Here is a 22,939-nt window from a genome sequence, read left to right as displayed (position 1 = left end):
GACAGCGATGCTATATACACTCCACTACATTTAAAACCGCTCAGACGTCAGACGAACAGATGCGATGGGACGACCTTCAGACGCCACGCGGCTGCTAGAAACACGGGCGTTTCCTGTCTCGGCGCGCGTCATCACTCGAGTTATTTTCTTTACATTGACTCCCGATTGGGGACGGGTGTGCTCTTGATGCTTGGAGTCTTGACGCTATTCTAGATGCTAATGCTAATGCGCCGCAAAGAAAAGCATGGATGCACGCGCAATTTAAGGTTTTTTCTTTTTTAGCATACAAAATGTGAAAATGCGTGGCTATTTGGGGGCCAACTTTTTTCCAATTTCGTTGGAAGATAAGTCTTTATGCTAAGCTACGCTAACAATCACCCGACTCTCAGGGGTAAAAAAAAAAAAAAGAACTGGGGGGTAATTAAAAACTAAAAACGTCTTTAAACGTGTTTCATTCCTTGCATACATTCAGCTCTGTGATTGGAGACCTGTGTGTGTGTGTTTGTGTGTGTGTGTGTGTTCACGGGGGGGGGGGGTTGTGGTGAAGGTTTCCAGCATTGACCTTTATCTGCCCTTGGTGATTTTTTTTTTTTTTTTTTTTTAAACGACAGCAAAAGCGGATTCTCACGAGAGTGACGCGAAAAAGTAGGAAACATTCTTTTTCTCGATTAATAAAAAAAAAAAAAAAAAAGGAGACCTGTAACCAAAGAAGTGAACAATTCCGAGTATTTGTTAAGTGATACAGCGATTGTTTTAAAATTCAAGACACTGGATTTATAGTAGCAGCAGCACTAGCTACAGACGACTGAACGTACACTCAGTGTGTCAGATTAACAACAGCCAATAGGAAAATCACAAGCGTTTTGCAGAGAGGCGTTCCCGCGTTCCATCCATGTGACCTCTGACACCCGCCGTTTATTCACATATGACACACAAACGTACACGATCCACCCCCTCCCCCATTTTTTTTTTTTTTTAAAAGCTGTAAACAAAACTCCCTCATGTCTCTGATGCATTTTTAATTTTTGTTCCTCTTTTATAAAGTTTATTTCTTCCTGTCTTTCGAGTCTTTCCCTTTCTTCTCCTTCTCCCGGTTCTCCTTCTCGTATTTGTCCTTGTCCGACTTGGTCACGCTGTTGTAGGAGGGCGGGGACGCCGTGGAGGGGGTCATGTCCGTCTTGTCGGAGGTGGAGTTGCTGATGACCATCACGTCCTTGTCGGGGTCGCGGACGCCCTCCTTCAGCCGCTCCTTGTAGAGCGCCGACGCCTTCTTCATGGCGACCCGGATCAGGTAGCGGCGGAACGCCCTCTGGATGATGACGGCCGACATGTCCTCCTGCTTGCGTCGGAGCGTGGTGGTGATGGGCTCGTACGACACCTTGGAGGGGTTGGACGCCATGAAGCGCTCCTCCATCTGCCCCCGCAGCACGTCCATCTCGCCGCCTTCGCCCAACACGCGTTTGGTGAAAGCGAACAGGATGTCCAGGCAGTGGATGCGCTCGCCGCTCACCATGGGGAGATCCATGGAGATCAGCTGGATCATGTTGGGTTTGGGCATCCGCAGCGGCGGGTCCAGGGCGTCGGCGAAGTCCGACAGCTTGCTGTATTCCATGAACTGCGTGGCGTCGGGGTCGAAGCGCTCCCACACCTCGTAGAACATCTCGAAGTCGTCCTCGCTCAGCGGCTCGGCGCTCTCCTCCGTGGCCACGCTGAAGTTCTCCAGGATGACGGCGATGTACATGTTGACCACGATGAGGAAGCAGATGATGATGTAGCTGACGAAGAAGAAGATGCCCACCGACGGGTGGCCGCAGTTGCCCTTGTAGTAGTTGCCCGGGTGCTCAATCTGCCCGTCGCAGTCGGGCTCCCTCTTGTTGAGGATGGGGGCTAGCAGGCCGTCCCACCCCGCCGAGGTGGTGATCTGGAACAAACAGATCATGCTGTTCCCGAAGGTCTCGAAGTTGAACATGTCGTCGATGCCGGCCTCCCGCTTCACGTAGGCGAAGTTGGACATGCCGAAGATGGCGTAGATGAACATGACCAGGAAGAGCAGGAGGCCGATGTTGAACAGGGCAGGAAGTGACATCATCAAGGCGAAGAGGAGCGTCCGGATGCCTTTGGCGCCTTTGATGAGGCGGAGGATGCGTCCGATCCGGGCTAGGCGGATCACGCGGAACAGCGTCGGCGAGACGAAGTATTTCTCGATGACTTCGGACAAAAACATTCCTGGAAGAGCAAAAAAAATGACATTTGACACCCGATGAGGAAAAAAAATCTGACGCGCCTCGAACGCCTCCTCACCTACGATGGACAGGATCACCACCACAAAGTCGAAGATGTTCCACCCAATGGTGAAGTAGTAGTGACGCAGCGAGATCATCTTCAGCACGCACTCGCCGGTGAAGAGCACGATGAACACCAGGTTGATCCAGTAGAGGATGGTGTCCATCTCCGGCGTCTGGTCGTCCGTCTCCACCATCATGGTCACCATGTTAAGGCAGATGAGGATCATGATGACGATGTCGAAGGCCTGCTTGGTGATGCAGTCGAACACGCAGCCCTGAAACGCGTTCTGAGGGGAAAAGAAGACGGAGATGAGAGGGTCGGTTTCCTAACGCCGTCCGAGCCGAGTCGCAACCCGAGCGCCTCACCGTCGGACGGGGGATCGGTTTCTGCGGTTTCTTGGAGCCCAGCTTCTTCATGGCGTTGTAGTACTTCTTCTGCTCTTCTGTCATGAAGATGTCCTGACCTCCGAAGTAAAGAGAGCAAAGCCAGACCTGGTTACAACCACAAATTCGGAGAAAATACCCAGAAACCAACGTGTTTCACAGTTTGACTGCCCCCAGAAATTCCTGGTTTGCCTGAGCTAAAGCTCCGCCCACTAAATTTGGATTTATAAAACCTCCAGGAAAAAGACGATGCAACAGAATCGCCTGACGTTAAACGTGAAGGTGATCGATCGGCCTGCAATCGATAGAGCCCGCCCACAGGAAGCTGCTACTTTTGGGAGGCGGGACCTACGGCTACTATGCTCAGTAATCACGGGAGCGACGCCAGCATCCACCGCCGCGTTGGTGATATCTGGAGGGAGGATCGGTGTCAAATGCTCGACAACCATCTGTGTGAGGCTGCGGTGACTGAACCGCTGATTCATACAGTCAAAGATACCACCGACCCCCCCAACCCCCCCTCCTCTGGGGCGTCGCCTGTCCTACTTGCGTTAGCACATGGCTGGAAGGAGGGCACGTCTCCAGACGGCGCTGGCTGTGACGAGGCGTGCATGCAGGGTGTTTCTCGGTGACTCACGACTCTGGCGGCGGCGTGTCGTCACCGTGCAGCAGATAATCACCATCCTGCGGCTCAGCGCCGTCTTTAACGCAGACGCGCGTCTATTTCGGGGCGACGCGGCGACCGACGTTAATGACGGAACTCGGATTTTATCTGTCAGGGGATGTCAATGAAATCGAGTGAAAAGCAACTCATCTTCTTCTTCTGCTGGTTGAAGTTGTCGATGATGACGCCAATGAACAGGTTGAGGGTGAAGAAGGAGCCGAAGATGATGAAGATGACGAAGTAGAGGTACATGTAGAGGTTGACCTCGTATTTAGGCTGGTCCTCCAACTGGAACGAGTCAGAAAGAGCGACTTTAAAAAAGTAGAGAGGAGGAGGAGGAACGTGAAGATGTTTCTGCTGGTCTGGAAGCAGGACTCACGTTTCTGGAGTCCACGGCGGCGTACATGATGTCCATCCAACCTTTAAATGTTGCCTGAGAGCAGACGAGACACGAGTGACTTCCTGTTTCTTCCACCTGACGTGTCTGCGTCCGATCTCAACTCACCACTTGCAGCAGAGCCAGGTATCCGGCGCCGACGTTGTCGAAGTTGATCTTGACGTTCTTCCAGCGGGCGCTGTCGTTGGCCAGGTTCAGGCAGTCCGACTTGTTGTTCACCACCTCGATGGGGAAGATCTTGTTGCTGGTGGTGTTGACGCAGTAGTAGTACTTCCCCGCGAACAGGTTGACCCCCATGATGCTGAAGATCAGCCAGAAGATGAGGCAGACCAGCAGCACGTTCATGATGGAGGGGATGGCACCCAGAAGAGCGTTCACCACCACCTGGGGAGGGGGGGAGGAGCGAAGCAGACGAGCTCAGAATCATGGGTTCTGCTTTTAGACGAGTAGCCATTCAAATCATCTAATCAGCCTGATTTGATTGATGATGCTACAAGAGGGGAGGCTGATTTAAAAAGGAACTAGAATGTGGGTTTAATATATATTTAAAGAGATATTCTAACATGACAGCTGGGAAGAAGCGAAGGGTTCACATTTAGGTGGGTAAGAAAAGCAAAAACGGAAAGAAACCTTTGAGAGGCGGGATGGAGTCACAACATTTTGTTTGACTGTAAATGAAAAAAGACACACAACAAAGAAAAGATTACAGGTCAAAGGCACCAAAAACAAGAAACATCAGATACAATGAGTCCAAAAAGACGTTTTTTTTAGAGTGGAAAAGCCATGCAGAGAGAAGATCCGAACGGACGTCAAACGTTCACCCAGAAGAACGAAACACATTTAGCATCGAAGCATCTTTTTAACATTTTAAAGCAAAATAAAAAAAACCCCAAAAAGGAATTAAAGATCAGAAAACGTCTGGTTTGACTTCCTTACCCTCATGCCCTCAAACCGAGACAGGGCCCTCAGGGGCCGCAGGGCCCTCAGCGTCCTCAAAGACTTGATGGCGGTGAGCTCAGAGTAGCCCAGAGCGTTGGCTACCAGGCTGACCAGCGACACCTGGAGGAAAGGTAACCAACAGGGGCGTGAAACGGTTTTGAAGGAGGCACCGTTAGCTCAGCGTAGCGTAAATGCTACGTTACGTACGTCCACGATCAGGAAGTCCAGCCAGCACCAGGCGTTGGTGAAGTACTTGACGAAGCCGTAGGCCACCCACTTCAGCAGCATCTCCAGGATGAAGACGTAGGTGAAGACCTTGTCGGCGTACTCCAGCACCGTCTTGATGGTCCGCCGCTGCTCGATGTAGATGTCCTCAAACGCCTGCGGGGAGAGGACCAATCAGATCGGCTGCTGGAGGGTGAAAGGAACAAAGAAGAGGTGTGGCCTCCCTCACCAGCGCGCCGCTGCTGAGCAGGATCATGAAGATGATGAAGGACTCGAACCAGTTGTGCTCCACGATGATGAAGCAGGTCTTCCTGAGCGTCCACCAGCTCTTGTACCGCGGGCCGTCCTCGCTGATCTGACAGCACTGGAAGCGGCTCACGCAGCCTGCAGGAACATTTACATCTTATTTATATCAGATGCTGCACAAACGCTGTTACGGCCTTGGAGATTGTGATTGGACGTTTGTCGGACTAAACATCAGGTCGCATCGCCGACGCTCCTGCAGACGACCTCTTTCTGTCCTGATGAGCATTTTTATTTGCTGTGTGAGTGGAACACACTGATTGTGGTTTCCCGTACACCACATGTGATCAAGGCCCTGGGGCCAAATGTGGCCCTCCACATTATTTTATGTGGCCCACAAGAGCATTATAGGTCAGTGTCTAAATATAAATAGGCCTTCACCAGAAACTACATTTCCCACAATGCAGTAGCCCATTTTAACTCTGACAAAACCTTTTCAAACAAAGTTAACGTCCTAATTTGTGTCTGATGTTATTTTTATTTATTGATTGATAGTTTGATCCTTGATTGATGGAGTTCTGTGGGTTTAATCACCTGACAAATTAAAGAGATTTATGTTAGAGCAGAGAAACAAACAAACATACAAACATACAAACAAACATACAAACATCCGTTTGTACTTATTCAAGTTACAAACTACAATGTTTGTAACTTGAATAAGTAATAAATTCAGTTATTTAACTTTAAGGAGTAGTTACATTTATGTTACATCAAATTGAGTTACATTTTTTTACACCTGGCCCTTTGATGTGACCCTTAGTGAAAATGAGTTTGACCCCCCCCCCCGTGGCATGACTTTTCTTTCTTTTTTTTTAAACTCTTTCCCGCCGCCCCTCACCCTCGGTGAAGCATGCCTCCGGGTCAAGCGACTCCTCTGGTTCCATCTCCACGGAATCCACCCCGTCCCCGGGGGGGCGGATGTCCACGGTGCTTCCCTCCGACGAGCTGAGATGCTGCTGGGGCTCGACGTCCAGCTTCTGCGTGGACGAGGAAGAAGACGAGGGTACAAAGTTACCAGGCGGCGCCTGAAACGACAGGTGCAGCCGTCACTGGAGCCGACCTCCGGCACTCAACGTGGAGCCCAGCGCCACGGCAACCGCAGCCGTGGAGACGAAAAGCTCACAGAGTTGGGCTCTTTTAAGATCATCGTCACATGCAGCATCGATCAAATGTACCTACAGGCTTTGAGATGGGTTTCATCTGATGGCTCCAATCAGATTATGTGGAAATATAGCAAAAAAAGGGGGGGGGGGTTGGCCTTACGGGAATGCACTGTGGGTACATTTGATGTGACCTCAGTTCATGCAGTATTCCAGTGCATTATCAATCCAAGCCTGAAATAGTACCAAGCAGAACATGTGCTTCAGTCTTTTCATGTCCACTGAAAATGACCCCCCTGGAATGAGTTTACTTTATAATTTATCCCCCTTTTTTTAAAAAAAAATAAAATAAAATAAAAGCATCTGTGAATCATAATTGCCCCGCCCTGCATCCACCCACACAGCGACTGCTCGTCATCTTCCTCAGTGACATGAAAACACGTTATTTCCATTCCTTTTGAAAGCAAGTGTACAAGCTTCATCTGTTTGTATTGAAGTAGACGGAGAACCACATTAGCTTACCAGCAAAAACCAGCACTGTGCACTGTTAATAAGACAGCATGTGGTCGGGCGCGTCTTTATTTTTTAATTTTTTATATGGATTGGCACCCATGCATACCCAGAAAACATACAGGACAGCACTCGACTACTTTTATCCCTTTATTTTTTTTGGACTTTCTGTCTCTCCTGCTCTCCTCTGAATCCCCAGAATGCAGCTGATCATCCTGTTTTTTAAATTTTTTGGGCAAACATGGTGTTCAGTGGCCTCATGTCGGATGTAACCGGCCGCTGGAGGACGGGAACATGTCATCCTAGACAGTGCAGCAGCTCTGATTGCCGTGGGACCCAGCTAATACGGCGTGGGAATGATGGAAGCATGCTGCTCGCATGTGCATCATTTTCTGGCATTGTTGAGGGGGGGTGTCTCTCTTTCTCTCCTTCAGTCAGAGACCTATTTTCCTCTTCCGGGCGCTGATCGTAACGGGAATTGATTCTTAAACTGTTTGTCTTTAGATATTTGCAGAGGAAGGAAGATGATAACACCAGCCGAGGCGCACAAAAAAGCAGTGATTGTTCAATTAAGGATGAATTTTCGATAAATTTGCATTTTACCAAGTAAATATAATTGATTTAATCAGAAACAGGTCTAATCCGGTACAGTTTGCCACGTGTTATCGGTTTTGCTCCCCCTGCAAAAATCAGTTATTGATTCATATTTGTCAAAACTATCTCCTCAGAAATAATTCTGCGAATAAACTTTGAGAAATCCCCAGAAAAAAAAGTACATACAAGTATTTTCACGTGCGTGTGCATGTGGCCATGAAACCGGACAAATGAATTTTGTCAAGTTTACAGCAAAATTCATTCCTTCATTCCATCTTTATTTTACTCCTCATCCTCCTCCACCTCCTCTCTCCCTTCATTCTCGAGCCCGAGGTGTCGGATGCCAATCGAGTCTCCAAACCAAGTCATTAAAAAAAAAATATAAAAAAAAAACAAGCAATGAAATCAAAGCAAAGGATCATGTTGGATGGGCGGGGCTATCGATGGAGACAGGTGGCGTGGCTCATTCCTAATGGTTCGGAACTGCGATACAGCCTTGGAGATACGTTATGAAGGGTAGAGGGGTGGGAGGGGGTCAAAAGATCACAGCATTGGATGTGCTGCTGTTTCAAGGGGAAAGGGGGGAGGTGTAAAGCAAAGAGGGTGGGGGGGGGACGGAGGGCAGACCAGGCAAAGAACGTAAAAAGAAATGGGCAATCCATTGAAGGTATGAGAAAAAACATGTTGTTTGTCTGTAGATGGAGGCAGTCCTCATGGTTAGTGCTAGGGTACAATAAAGGGGTCTTACAGGTCTCCTCTCACGGAAAACCTTGAGAGCGTCTGTGACACAGCTGCAACAAACATGGGGGGGTTAAACACAGTAAGTCAAACACACCAACAGCTGGGGAAGGGGAACACGTTAGACATCACAGGTAAATAACTAACTAGAAAAACGCCATTTCGGTGCTTTTTCGATCCGATTTTATTTTAATATCAGGGTTCGATCACCTTTCGTCCCTTTCGTCAGCTCGGTTTTAACGCCAAATCTTTAATGGGTCAGTCGCGTGACGCAAAAACACCCTAACAACAGTATTTTCCGCACCTAAAAGCCTTTAATTTTCTCAAAAACATCCAATGCGCCTTATAGTCCAGTGCGCCTTATATATGAAAGAACATTTAAAACGTCGTTCGTTGAAGGTGCGCCTTATACTCCAGTGCGCCCTAAAGTGTGGAAAATACTGTAATTCTCTCAAGCGTCCTCATCCTACCAACGGATCGGCGATCGGCTTGTCGTCCTTACCTCTTTGCTTCCCTCCACGTCCGACGAGTCGCTGCTGAAATCCTCCGTGTTCAGGTTCTCGAAGTCGGACTCGCCCAGAGCGATGGGCACTGTGACCGTCAGGCTGGGGTTGTGGATGAACGACATGTAGTCGCACTCCTCCATCGGGTACTTCTCCGTGTTGTCCCCCCCCACCACCACCAGCCCTCCCCCCGGCCTCCCGTTGCCCTCGGTCAGGTACACCCCGCTGGGGTCTTTGGTGATCTCCACAGAGGTGTGGTTGGAGATGCAGTTGCCCCTGCCGTTGCTGTGCAGTTCGTCCAGGGGTTTGCTCTCTTCGGCCAGACCCGACCCCTTCCCGACCCCCCCACGGCGGCCGCCGCCGCCGAAGCAGAGGCTCTGGAGGAAGTTCCTCACAGCGTTTTTGACGAAGGCGACGCCGCGTTGGATGCGGCCCACGGCCACCTGCAGGTTGTTCATCTCGCTGTCGTCGTCGGTCGCCGCCAGGTTGTCGGCGCTGAAGGAGCTGAGCAGGAGGGCCAGGAACAGGTTCAGCACCTGGGGGGGGGGGGGGGCATGGAGGTCAGTACCCCCCACCACCAAACCCAATGAAAATAAGAAAATAAAACCAAACTAGAGCAGAGGAGACCCCCCTACCACCAGGTTTCCGATGACCATGACCATCATGAAGACGATGAGGCACATGCTCTGCCCCGCCACCTCCATGCAGTCCCACATGGTCTCGATCCACTCGCCGCACAGAACCCGGAACACGATGAGGAACGAGTGGAAGAAGTCGTGCATGTGCCAGCGGGGCAGCTGACACTCGTCCGAGATCTTACACACACACTCCTTGTAGCTCTTGCCGAACAGCTGCATGCCCACCACGGCGAAGATGAAGACGATGATGGCCAGCACCAGGGTCAGGTTCCCCAGGGCCCCCACCGAGTTCCCGATGATCTTGATCAGCATGTTGAGCGTGGGCCAAGACTTGGCCAGCTTGAAGACCCTCAGCTGTGTGAAGAAGAACATTTAGAGAGTGTTAGATTAAACTCACAGCCCGGGGGCCAAATGTGGCCCACCACATGATTTTTTGTGGCCCTCAGGAGCATAAAAGGTCAGAGAGAGAGCATAAGAGTGTCTAAAAATAAATACGTCAAAAGCTTTGACCTAAAACCCCAGGCTTAGACAGTTATCTTAGACACGTCTTCTGTGAGCCTGATAGACGTATTTTTAGGACTAGTCAGACTTCATGTGAATCACCTGCCATCTCTACAGTTTTAAAGCACATGAAAACAGATCAAATGAGTTTCCAATAATTGTTTAAAAGCATCTTCTGGCGAGTCGACCGCGCAGCTCCGACGCTAATGCTGTTATTGTTCTATTTTTACCGGCTGAAGACGACGCGCATCACATGACCAAACCCCCAACGGCCACCACAGCTCCCAGTGGATCTCTCATTGCATCATTACCTCATTAAAGAGGCTCTGATGCTGCGTCTGAACGTTTCTGATCCGTGGAGCGGACACGGGGGGGCGGGGGTCCGGGTTCCTTACCAGCCTGAAGGACCTGAGCACCGACAGGCCTTCCACTTTGGACAGGCCCAGCTCCATCAGACTCAGGCTGACGATGATGCCGTCGAAGATGTTCCAGCCCTTCTGGAAGTAGTAGTAGGGATCCAGGGCGATGATTTTGAAGCACATCTCCGCCGTGAAGATACCCGTGAACACCTGAGGACAGAGAGGAGACGTTTCTCCTGCGTCTGAAGCTTTATCAGTTCCTGTGGGAGGTCTGGTCCTTACCAGGTTCCCCACTGACAGGACGTTGTCGAACTCTTTGGTCATGGGGTAGTGCTCCATCGCCATGAACAGCGTGTTGAGCACGATGCAGATGGTGATGGCCAGATCCACAAACGGGTCCATCACCACCATGCTCACCACCTCCTTGATCTTCAACCAGGCGGGGCAATAATCCCAGATGAGGCAGGTGTTGGCGAATCTGTACCAGCAGGGGGGGCATTTCTGTCTGGACTCTTCCAGCTCTGGAAAAGGAGGATCAGTTCAAGACCATTTGGAGACGGGACACCACCCTGACCCAACGGGGTGTGATGCTGACCTTCCATGGTGTTGGTCAGGATGCTGGCCACGCTCATGGCTCTCTGCCGGGCTCCGGGTTCGTCCAGATAATCCATAGACGGCTGGTGAAAACCGGAACGACGTTTCTTCAGATCTGTATCGGTAGTCGTTCCCTAGGAAATGAGATTCAGGGTATCTGAAATCTGAGGGACGTCAGGGGATTTTAACATCCAGGGATGTTGCTGAGGCTCCTCCGTATTAATTCCATGAACATTTCACTCATTAAAAATGTATTATTTCCACCGCTCACATCCTGTCTGCTATTAATCAGAGTGATAACACCCGTCTGGCTGCGCATCTACTATTGGTTTCTGTTCCTGATGACATCATGAGACGAGAACGAAGCTAACGGAGGAGCTAACTCAGGATTGTAAACATGCAGTCACCTCTGGCAGCAGGAGACCCACAGGAGACGTCGTCACCGACGTCCCCCCCACCAGCGACACCACGCCGTTGCAGTCCACGGCGCAGTGCATCTTCCCGTTGGCGGGCAGCATGATGCGCGGCGCCCCCAGGCTGGTCTGGCTGACGGCGCTGCAGCGCCGCTCGAAGCGGCGCGGCAGGAAGAGCGAGCCGCGCCGGCTGTCGCTCTCCTCGAAGGTGCTGTGCTCGTCGTCGGCGAAGTCGTTCTCCGAGCCCATGTCCCGCGCCCGGCCGCGGAAGCTGAACAGGCTAGCGCGGCTGTTCCTCCGGGGGGAGAAGAGGGAGCCGCGGATGCTGAGGAGGGACTGGGACGGATAAACGACAGGAAGTTAGAGGGGGGAGGAGGAAAAACCTCGTCTAGATGTTAACCAACTTAATGCTACATCACATGTCAAACTCAAGGCCCGGGGGCCAAATGTGGCCCTCCATATCATTTTATGTGGAGGGCCACATCAAATGAGAGCATAAAAGGTCAGAGTGTCTAAAAATAAATAGTTCAAAAGTGTGCTTTGACCATAACTAAGTTTCCCACAATGCAGTAATTATGACTATGTTAATACTGATAAAAAACATTAAAACAAAGTTAATGTCCTAACTTGTGTTTGATGTTATTAAAAGGATTTATGTTAGAGCATAAATTATATTATTATCACATAAGTTATGTAACTAATAAATGTAACTTAATGTAACTCCTTAATGTTAAATAACTCTGAATATAATACTTATTCAAGTTACAAATATTAGTTACACAGGATTTTTTTTTTAAAATTTAGAAATAAACTGCCTCAATAAAAAAAATAACAGAGAAACAAACAGATGTATTAATTTTCTGTGTAACTGAGTTTTCTGTGCAACATTGAGTTGCATTTAGTTACATTTATCAGTTACATCTGGCCCTTTGGGGACAGCCATTATGCGGATGTGACCCTCAGTGGAGATGACTTTGACCCCCCTGTAGCTAGATTTAGCTAAGCTATGCTAACTGGCTACTGGCTGTAGCTTCATCATGACATGACAGATGATTGGTGGTTTCCATGACTCCCGTCACGTGAACAGAAGCAGAAGTGGAGGCGTTGTAGAGAGACGAGTACGCCTATTTGATGTATTTCATTATCACTATTTCTATTTTAAATTATTATCCAATCACACGATGACGTTTTCTTGACGACCTCCTGATTGGTCCACTTCAGCCCTATCTGCGCGGGGTTCTTCACCTGATTGGGCGAGGAGCATCTGTTCTCGTAGGACAGTCTGTTGGCGTCGATGGAGAAGCGGAAGCTGGATCTCTTGATGCTGTCCTCGGACTCGGACTTGTGGAACTTGTCTCGCGTCGCCCGCTCCTCCTCTTCCTCCCTCTGCTTCCTCTTCTTCCTCCTGTTGCGCCGCTCCTTGGCGCTTTTGGAGCTGAGCTTCGACGTCCCCGAGGACGACCCGGAGGTGGGGCCGCCTCTCCCGCTGTACTCCCCGCTCTCTGTGGCTGCTGCCGCGGCAACCTGCCGGCCAATCAGAGCACAAGAACAGTTGTCATGGTTACCCGCCCCGTTGCCTGTCTCAAAGGCTCTCGCGGACCGGAGAGGAGGAGAACGCCTGGCAGCGTGAAGAGCCAAATCAGCCTCAGACACCTTCTAAAAATGGATGCCTGAATGTTTTCATGCAAACCCAAACATCTCCGGAGCAGAGCGTCTTAAATTAATCGATTTCCAATCAAATGCATGAAAAGATCTGGAAAAATCTGCTTCTTTAGGAGTCTAGTTTCTTCAATCTGAGCAGGTGATGATGGTTTTACCTGCGCCTCCTCCTGCTGTCTCTTCAGCTGCTCCAGCATGGCCTGGAACTCCTCCTCCTTCTGCTGGGCCTCCTCGATGGTGGCCTGGTTTTGCTCATCATAGGCCATGGCCACCACGGCCAGGATCAGGTTCACCAGGTAGAAGGAGCCCAGGAAGATCACCAGAACGAAGAAGACCATGTAGGGTTTACCCGCCGCGCGCAGCGTCTGACAGGAAGTAGAGAAACCACAGAAGAAGAACAGGATGAAGGGAATAAATGTTGGATATTTCTTATTTTCCATTCTTTTGTAGTTGAGGAACTAAAGCGGTGGTCATCTCGTTATTTGGTCGACTTTTTCGAAATGTCAAGCTGTGTCATTGTGCGGCTTGCGGAGCAAACAATAAAAACTGAAAAGCCTTACGTAACCACGGTTACGGAACAACACACACAAACACACCCACGTCGAGAAGAAAAGACCGACCTGCTGGTACAGGTTCTCCCAGTAGTCCTGGGTCATGAGCCGGAAGAGGGACAGGAAGGCCCAGCTGAAGGTGTCGAAGCTGGTGTAGCCGAAGTCGGGGTTCCGACCGGCTTTAACGCACAGGAAACCTTCTGGACAGAGCCTGTCAGATCACACACACACACACACACACACATACACACACACACACACACACACACACACACACACATTGGGTATGCTGCTTCTAATTGGCGGCATAAATAAAACATGTGGAGCCTTACCCGGCGCCGCTGCCGTTCCCACAGAGCAGAGCGTCCCTTCGGTCAGGGAGGTAATAATAATTATCTAAAGGAGACGGGAAGAAACGGAAAAATCAGCTTCGTTTTCGCGTTTCTCCTCTTTTTTCCCACGGAGCGGTCTGGATCTGATGTTTCCTTTGTCACCCAACCCGCGTTAGTCATCCGCTACCGCTTGTGCTCTTCTAACACGAAATCACCATCACATTTATTTCGGGGGGCAAAAGTAGTCACGGACGCCGGTGACTCACCCGTCCTCCGGCGTCCGAGGCGTCTCATGCCACACAGATGGGTGAGTGTGGAATAATGCTGGGGGGGCAGTAAGGTGGTGGTGGGGGTTTGTTGTTGTGGAGATTATCTGCCACATTTGCTGCCTTCTCCCCGCTCCGAGCCATCGCTGTCGCTCCTTATCACGCTAACCCCCCCACCCCACCCAATCCGACCCCCACCGCCCCGACCCATCTCTGCATACACAACCGCTTGTTCCTGACTCAGGCCGTCTGTGTCGGATGCCGACTTGACCCTAGTTAACCCCGCGTGCGCCCGGGGGGGGGCGGGGTTAACTCACTCTTGTCGTTGATGTACTCCGTCCAGTTGAACGTCTCCGACGCGTTGGGTTGGAACGTGGCGTTGAGGTCCAGCAGGGTGTCGTTGAAGAACGCGGCGTCCTCGGCGGCGGTGACGTTGGTGCTGTTGGTGAGGTTGCTGCTGGGGGGCAGGCGCACACACTTCTGCCTCAGGTTGCCCATGAAGAGCTGCAGGCCGATGAGGGCGAAGACGCTGAGGCAGAACACAGTGAGGATCATCACGTCTGACAGCTTTTTGACCGACTGGATCAGCGCGCCCACGATGGTTTTCAAGCCTAAACGAAAAAAAGACGGGGTGGGAGGGGGGAAATGGAGGAGCCGTTACTGCCTGTTACCCCCAGCTACGGGTTTGTATCAAGAAAAAGCCGCTAATAATAAGAGCTAACAGGAGAAGCAGCGAGTGGATCTGCGGCGGTTCCTATATGAGATGTCATATAGGAACCAGTCTGACGCAGATCCACGGGAATCATGGGTAAAAAACCACGATAAGAAGTCGTGGCGATGGTGTGATGTCAGCGTCGGAGTTGTTATCGTTTGGTTTGAACCCCAACGAAACAGGTTTGTGAGCTCTTTTTTATCCACAGTGCACACTCGCGCACCAACGCTCACGACTTCACCTCATTGTGGACTTTTAGTCGGTAGTCACATGACACCGTACTCGCATTCTATTGGCTGACGGTGTGTTACGTTCTGCGAGTCTCGCACTCAAAAAAGTGCTTTAAACAGTCAATCAGAGTGTTTTAAAGGTAATACAGATAGAAGGTGGTTTAATATCAGTATGGGGGGGTTCAGAAACATTAAAATTACCGTAAATAATAAGATGAATAGTTTGTCGCTCTATTGCGGAATAATCAAATTCCTGGAACGAGGGCGCACTGTATATGGGAGCGCACCAACGCGCACAAAAAGAGCCCAAAACTGTTTTCACTTCTTTTGTGAGTCATGTGATGTGTAGTGTGTGTGTAACATCTGACCACACACACACACAAAAAACACACAACACTGAACGAAACATGCAGAGGAGAACGAGGTGAGGAGGAGCCCTACACACACACACACACACACACACACACACACACACACACAGGTGCTTGCCACGAGAAAATCGGCTTTTGCAATGTCTCATGCATAAAGGAAAAAGAAAGGACTGGTGCACAAATCTACTGGTCGAGTCTCCCAAGGCGAGAACTTCACCCAAAAACAAGAATTCTGTCTCTAAAAGCCAAGAATCCCGTCAATCTGTGCAGATTGGAGCCAGATTCCAGCTTTTACTGGCCTTGGGACGAAGGCGTGAGCGACGGCGACGGGCGTTTGGTCAGGCTAAGCTACGGTGAGATGAGCTGGGGGGGGGGGTGCCAGTTAGCTGTTAGCATCTGATTAGCGCTATGTGCCCCTGGAGGGGGGCGTGGTGGTGCTGGGTGGGGGCTCTCTCACCTGGGATGACTGATATAGTTTTCAGGGCTCGCAGAACCCTGAAGGTTCGCAGTGCTGAGACATTGCCCAGGTCCACAAACTCTGTGACATATCTGTAAGGGAAGGTTGGGGGGGGGGGGGCAGGAGGAGTGGGGAGGGTAGGAGTCGAGACATTTCAGGGGGGAAATGTGGGACACACACAAATCAAGCGCCCACACACACACACACACACACACACGGCGTGACAAGACAAAAGGAGGGTAATGGGAAGGGAGGGGAAGGGAAAGGGAAGGCAGGGAGGGGGGGGCGGCAAACGGTCACACACAGAGGACACATGGCAGGAGTGCTGGCAGCAGGCACGGGCGGCCTTACCTGGGATTACTGAGATAGTTTTCAAAGCTCGCAATACTCTGAATGTGCGCAGAGCTGAAACATTGCCTAGGTTTACAAACTCTGTTATATACCTGCAGGATCAAATGCACAGTTACGACACAGCATTACAGGCAGGAAGCCATTTACAAGATGCACAAAACATCCCAGAGATAAAGACTTCCAGAAATCTCTCAGACTAAAACACGATTACAGTCAGGTGGAGTTACTGAAGCGTGGGGCCAACACGGGCAGAGATTGCCCACGCTTCGGGGCCTCGCGTCCATTACGACAGAGTGGAGTCCAGGTTCATGCTCGACTACAGATTTACCCTCCCCTGTCCCAGCTCCTCTCCTCAGGATTCAGGTCTTGATTAGCGTTAGAAGCATTTTGGCCTCTGAGAACACGTTTAAATCATCCTAACGGGACACTTACGCCATGAGGATAACACTGAAATCCAGCCAGTTCCACGGGTCTCGCAGGAATGTGAACTTGCCCACGCAGAAGCCTCTGGCCAGGATCTTGATGAGAGACTCGAAGGTGTAGATCCCCGTGAAGGTGTACCTGGTGGAGAAGGTTCATTTTGTTTGTTTTTTGGAGTGTTTCTGCGATCCACAGATTCGGGCATTGTTGCCATGGAGTCGCTGGCCAGCGTTATTGTATTCAATGAATTTTCTGACTTTTAAACATCTAGAGCTGAGGTGTAAAGACAACCGGGAGGCTAAATATATCTGATTGTGTCTGAAAACACAAAACTAAACGTGGATATTAGAGAAAATTTACCCCAAAAAATGATGATTTACACGCCGTCGGAGTTTAAGGAGACTTACTCTACATTCTTGGCCCATTCCGGGGGATTACTGAGCGTCATGAAACCACAGTTGGTCAGGATGGTGAACATGATCAACATGCTGAACATCGTAGAGAGAGAGAAGGTCAAGGATCGCAACGGAATAAAATATCAGACCTGAAATAACATCCACAATCTTCTTCACGATGGTGAAGCTGAGCTCTAACCAACCCTTAAAGGATATGAGTGCACTAAAACTCTAATAGCTATCCTCCTCAGGGGGTTGAAGGGGTTTAAGATGTACAAGGCAGGCGTGGCGTTGAAACGGAAGATTGCCTTCCCGCGATTCAATACTATGAAGGTCTGGAAGGGAGAGAGAGCAACTCGGGTTAGACATTGCTTTCTGATTCGTTGATAATCCTGGTGGGTGTGTTTATGCAACGTGTGGGCGTGGCCAGACCTTCTGATTGCTGTAGAAAGGGTCCATGTCCTCCAGCGGGGTGGACACCAGGTGAGGAGGAATGTCTCCGTAGATGAAGGGCAGAGACTTCCCCGCCTCCAGGTCGCTGTTGGGCTTCGGCCCGTTCTCGTCATCGGTGTCGCTGCGGCGGTCCGCCCGCGGTCTCCGGGCCTCCTCCTCGGCGATGCGCCTCTCGATGGCGGCCAGCGACTCGGGGACGAAGGGGCGGAAGCTGTCAGGTCCGGGCGGTACAAGCAGCTGGGCCATCTTGTCATCCTGCTTCTTCAGGGGGCAGCGAGGGGCTCAGCTGGGACGAGGAGCTGGGGGGGGGGGTCAAAGGTCACGGTCAGACACCTGAAGAAAGCTGGTACATCAACTAAAGGTGAACGCCCCATCAATAATATAATCCTACTTATATAATAAATATAAGATGAATCTTTTGACACAACGGCTCTACATTTGACATAAATGACATAAATTCATCACCAGCGGGACGGAAACAACCGAGGACTCAATATCACCACTTTACCCCCCCCTCATTACTGGTGGGTCCTCTATTTACTACTTCATTTGGAGGAAATGGCTTCTGGAGAGCAGAGGAAGCGCCGTCCTTTAACGGCGTAATGAACTGACGGGGGTTAAATTGGTAAAAGAATAAAGTGCAGCCCTCATAAATGTCTAAGGCGGCGGGGGGAAGGCACACAAACAAGAACCTTCCAACAAAGACAAAACCCTGGTGAGTCATTATTATCCCGGCCTCACAGGTGGGTTCTGCTCCCTGTGGGACACCAGGAACTCCCCCCCCCCCCCCGAAAGCAACGCCTTGAAAATGGAGGAGTAGAATCCTCAGCCTGACTGTCTTTCCATTTTAAAAGGTAAGGAATAGAGAAAAGGAAATAGTGGGAAATAAAAGGAGGAGTCAGGATCTGTCAAACATAGCCATGATTAGCCATTAGCCTAGCATGTTTTAGCAGTTTAACACCATATATGTCCAGCAGTATCTACGACATATGTCAAACTCAAGGCCCGGGGGCCAAATGTGGCCCTCCACATCATTTTATGTGGCCCGCGAGAGCATAAAAGGTCAGTGTCTAAAAATAAGTAGGTCAAAAGTGTGCTTTGACCAAAACTACATTTCCCACAATGCAATAATTAAGACCATTTTAACTTTGACAAAAACATTTTGAACAAAGTTAATGTCCTAACTTGTGTCTGATGTTATTTTTCTTTATTGATTGATAGTTTGATCCTTGATTGATGGAGTTCTGTGGGTTTAATAACCTGACGAATTAAAAGGATTTATGTTAGAACAGAGAAACAAACAAACATGTTTTTTCTGTCTAACTGTAATGTTTGGAACTAGAATCAGTCAGAAATTCAGTTATTTAACATTAAGGAGTAGTTACATTTAGTTACATTACACTGAGTTACATTTAGTTACATTTATTAGTTACATTAAGGAGTAGTTACATTTAGTTACATTACACTGAGTTACATTTAGTTACATTTATTAGTTACATTAAGGAGTAGTTACATTTAGTTACATTACACTGAGTTACATTTAGTTACATTTATTAGTTACATTAAGGAGTAGTTACATTTAGTTACATTACACTGAGTTACATTTAGTTACATTTATTAGTTACATTAAGGAGTAGTTACATTTAGTTACATTACACTGAGTTACATTTAGTTACATTTATTAGTTACATTAAGGAGTAGTTACATTTAGTTACATTACACTGAGTTACATTTAGTTACATTTATTAGTTACATGAAGGAGTAGTTACATTTAGTTACATTACACTGAGTTACATTTAGTTACATTTATTACATTAAGGAGTAGTTACATTTAGTTACATTTATTAGTTACATCTGGCCCTTTGAGGACAGCCGTTTGACACCCGATTTAAGACCTCTAAATCAATAATAACATGTTCTATCTATGCTTATGGCTATTTAACAGCTACTTACGCTGAGATAACAAACTACTTCCTGGTTGTGGCTAAGGGCCCTTTTTGTCCTGTTAACCACACATTTTTACGGAATAATAAACTCAGTAAAGTAATTAACATTCTGTTTTCCTCTGTGAGTGTAAAACTGGAGTGGTGGGGGGTGGGGGGGGTCGAAGCCTCGGCTCATTAGCTGCGGTCAGCCGGGCGTCCGATCCATTAGGAACCGGAGCGGAGCCACAAACGTGTTCCTGAGAGTCCATCAGGATTAACCGCAGCTCCTCCTTTAATAAAACACATCTGCTCGCGTCCAACAGAACGCCCCGGGACCTGGTGGTCATGTGTGGTCTGACAGCCAGTCTAACATGAGCTGTCAGCTGCTTGGGGGGGGGGTGGGTAAAGTGGGGGGTGGGGGACGACCAGATACAGGCCAGGCACAACATCCACACCCACTACAGTCATCCCTGGGGTCAAACAGAACATGATAGGCTGGGAATAAATAAATACTCCAGGAATCAAACGCTGACATTTTTTCTGGCGGATTGAAAAAACATTTACAAACAATAAAAAACGTTACCTGACAAAAAAAGATGAGATATTCACCACCTTTTCAACTCGACGCACCTCCTCCTCCTCAGCTGTCCTCTAAATCTAAATCTAGTTGGCAGGTTTAGTAGGTTCAGCCCAGAGGTGACAGATTACAAACCCTCACGTCTCCATATGTACATCCGAACAGTGTAAACCCTCCTCTATTTACACTGAGCAAACCAACAGCGTGACGTACGACACGGGAGCGCCAGCATCTAGAGTTACATTAAACGTATACGCCGCTCTACTTCCTGTAGTTTAGAACGTGAACTAAAGATGAGTTGGAGGCTCCACGTGTGAACTCTGACCCCTAACCCCTTGTCCTTTAGGATGCTCCCATCAAACCTCCTGGAGGAGGCTTGCTTCCTCCAATGGGGCGATGTTTCGCTGTCCGTGGTGCTGGAGACGGGGAGCAGCTGCCTCAGTGAGCAAACAGGGAAATCCCGCCTGGATGTTCATCACCAGACATTTTGTAAAAATAACAGCTGACCTCCTTCTGCTGGATAAATCTGAATTTACAGGAATAAAATCACCCCTGAGACATTTAAGATGTGTTTACCTGCAATTACTCATCATAATGTGCGTCTTTGTGTGAATTTATCCTTAGTTTTTACAGTTTCCCACCTCACATCATACATATATTTAATTTTATGGATGATGTATTGATTATTTTATCAACTCAGAGGCACACATCTGCAGCCAGGCGTGGAACTATGTGGATGAAAGTATCCTGGATGCTGATTAGGAATCAGGAATAAACAGACAAAGGTGTCAGACTTTACCTGAATTGATCCTGGAGTCTAAACGCACCACGAAGGCGCAGCAGCTGCCGCCATGTTGATCACGTCTGCGCGTTTTTTATTTTATCCACCCGAAAATCTACACTTTCATCCACAGATGAGGGCTTGTCAGTTTATCCGCGGCCATCATGGCTTCCTTATGAAGAAACGCCACCAGCAGCTCGGTCAGGACCGGGGGGAGAACATCCACCCACCCGGTGCGCACCGACCGAGTCTCCAGCCTCCCATCATCAACATCCCGGGGAAACCAGTTCCCACCTGCGTCTTTACGCGGCGGTTAAAACGGGCTTAGATGCCCTAATTTCCTTATATTATTAAAATAAAATATAAATAACAATCCTCTAGTATTAGATTATGATGTGTTTTTAATGGTGCCTCTGTGTGTATTTTCCCACTGGTGTAAATGAATGAATGGGTCTGAATGGGTCTGGGCGTGTCCTCTCCAGATGTGTCCACCGCCTGTAACCGGTTACCTTCACCGGTTTACCAAATATAGACGCAGATATTAGCTCAAATACGACCCTGCCGGCTTTTTCCCGGCTCTAATGGCGAATTTACATCCAAACAATACCGGAAAACTGCTTCTATTTGAAGCCCATTTTGTTTTTGTCACGACGTGGAGGTTGTTTTTAAGCGAATTACCCACACCGTGTGCGCAGACAGCGGCTGAATTAACTATAAAAAGGTTAAAAAGTGCTAATAATATATTTAAAGGAGTGAATTTTAAATGTATTGCGCAGTTAAAATATATTTTGGCCACCCGGTGATTGGATAGGCCTGTCAGGCGCGCAATTAATGGAGAATGGAGGATAATACGTGCGTAATAACGGATGTGTGGCTCGTTTTTAGCCCATTTCACACCAAATATCCTTTAAATAATCTCGGAATATTTTCTAGGCAGGTTAATTTGGCCTAAATGTGAGTAATATTTAAAGACATCAACCTGTGTGAAGGCTAGAAGCCCCTTCTCTGAATACTCACCACCATCACGGTGCCCAGCAGGTGGGGACCCTGGAGGTAGATCCCATATCCACGAGAATAATCCAGATTTAAGCGGATAGCTCGTCAATGTGAGATTTAAACGCTTGTCTCCTTCAGTAAAATCCCGTTCGGGGTTGATGGATTATCATTTAATGAGCGCCTCTTGGATTTTTTTTTTTTTTTTTTTTAGCCGCCCTTCCTTTCCGTGGAGAAATCAATCCGCGCTTCCGCCTGGATGGGAATCAATGTCTTTAAAGCTGTGACAAGATGGCCCGAGCAGAAAACACCCGTCACCATGGCGACGGCAACCTGTTGGCGGCTGCCAAACTACACGGACTGTCGTAGCATCACTTTGACTCATAGGGTAATTAGCATATTTAACAGAAAATTGTTTAAAAAAATTTTTTTTTGTAGCTGCGTGTGAGTTTAGAATAAACACAGGTGATCAATCTGATTAGAAACAATTACATCATCTTAAAAAATTCCTATTAGTTTAAATGACTTCACAGCTGTTTCCGCATTTATTTTATTTAATGAAAGGTCATGCATATTAATTAAGATAATGCTATATGAATAATGAATAAAATATTAATATTTTCCCAAAATTAATGCATCCAAATTTGTGTTTTACTTCCAAGCAAGGGTATCTGAACTCCTGTTTCAGCAGAAATAAGTTTTTAAAAGGTTAAACTTTGTATCTAGATCATATTTATAATCATTAATATATATTGAAATGTCAAAAGTTATATTTATAAACTGATGATGATTTTTGGTGACATGAAGTTGGAGACGGAGCTGAGAGGAGGGAGAAACATGGACCACCACATTGTGGGTGACAGACTTCAGGGTGACCACGTATTTCTGGTGAATTCCTGCCATCTGCTGGACAATCTATAAAATTACACCAAGCAGGGATAATTTATTCCATTATTTACTGTGTAGGATTTAAATACTCTGAAAAACACAGCAAATTCTAATTTTGGGGAACAAAAATAGGGTGAATTCCATTCCAGTGTCACGGGGTTTGACACGCCCTTCAGCCTCATGACCGTGTTACTGTCACACGTCTGCAGGAGTTTCGCTTCCCCATGTCAACATAACTGACATGAAAAAAAAAGTTATTATTTTAATAATGCATTACCTACCCAAAGAAAGTCCTGTCTTCATAATGTATGTCAAATTGAAATGTTTCCAATTTTATTTGCAATCACTATTTCGCCTTCTCAGAAAGCAGAGAATGTGGTTTTGGGTGAATTAATATAATTTAAAAAATAGCATCCATGTTTTTGTAAAAA

The 22,939-nt window shown here is 48.3% G+C and overlaps 1 protein-coding gene across 1 annotated transcript; it reads right to left on the bottom strand.

Moving 5' to 3' along the window:
• Positions 1–495: 495 nt before the first annotated feature.
• Positions 496–21,746, bottom strand: scn1lab (sodium channel, voltage-gated, type I like, alpha b). Its single transcript, XM_068309006.1, has 27 exons — positions 21,645–21,746; positions 17,324–17,643; positions 17,108–17,226; positions 16,904–16,993; positions 16,509–16,637; positions 16,077–16,168; positions 14,273–14,566; positions 13,690–13,753; positions 13,427–13,568; positions 12,965–13,171; positions 12,393–12,671; positions 11,142–11,483; positions 10,736–10,868; positions 10,423–10,661; positions 10,177–10,350; positions 9,278–9,634; positions 8,642–9,178; positions 6,036–6,174; positions 5,124–5,278; positions 4,877–5,050; positions 4,667–4,789; positions 3,839–4,114; positions 3,713–3,766; positions 3,484–3,621; positions 2,652–2,756; positions 2,302–2,572; positions 496–2,226 (listed from the first exon to the last, which is right to left on the bottom strand). The coding sequence occupies exons 2-27, from the start codon at positions 17,588–17,590 to the stop codon at positions 1,046–1,048; spliced, it is 6,081 nt and encodes a 2,026-aa protein (XP_068165107.1). The 5' UTR covers positions 17,591–17,643; positions 21,645–21,746; the 3' UTR covers positions 496–1,045.
• Positions 21,747–22,939: the final 1,193 nt, after the last annotated feature.

Source organism: Antennarius striatus, chromosome 24, assembly GCF_040054535.1.
Source record: "Antennarius striatus isolate MH-2024 chromosome 24, ASM4005453v1, whole genome shotgun sequence".
Lineage (NCBI taxonomy): Eukaryota > Metazoa > Chordata > Actinopteri > Lophiiformes > Antennariidae > Antennarius > Antennarius striatus.
This window is presented reverse-complemented; position numbering and strand designations above follow the sequence as displayed.

Bases quoted from the DNA above. Each gene is read 5' to 3' on its own strand.
- scn1lab (XM_068309006.1), bottom strand. From the start codon at position 17,590: ATGGCCCAGCTGCTTGTACCGCCCGGACCTGACAGCTTCCGCCCCTTC. The intron at 10,869-11,141 runs GTGACTGCATGT...CTCATTTCCTAG, and splicing joins TGGGTCTCCTGCTGCCAGAG to GGAACGACTACCGATACAGA. The intron at 9,179-9,277 runs GTAGGGGGGTCT...CCCCCCCCCCAG, and splicing joins TGGTCATCGGAAACCTGGTG to GTGCTGAACCTGTTCCTGGC.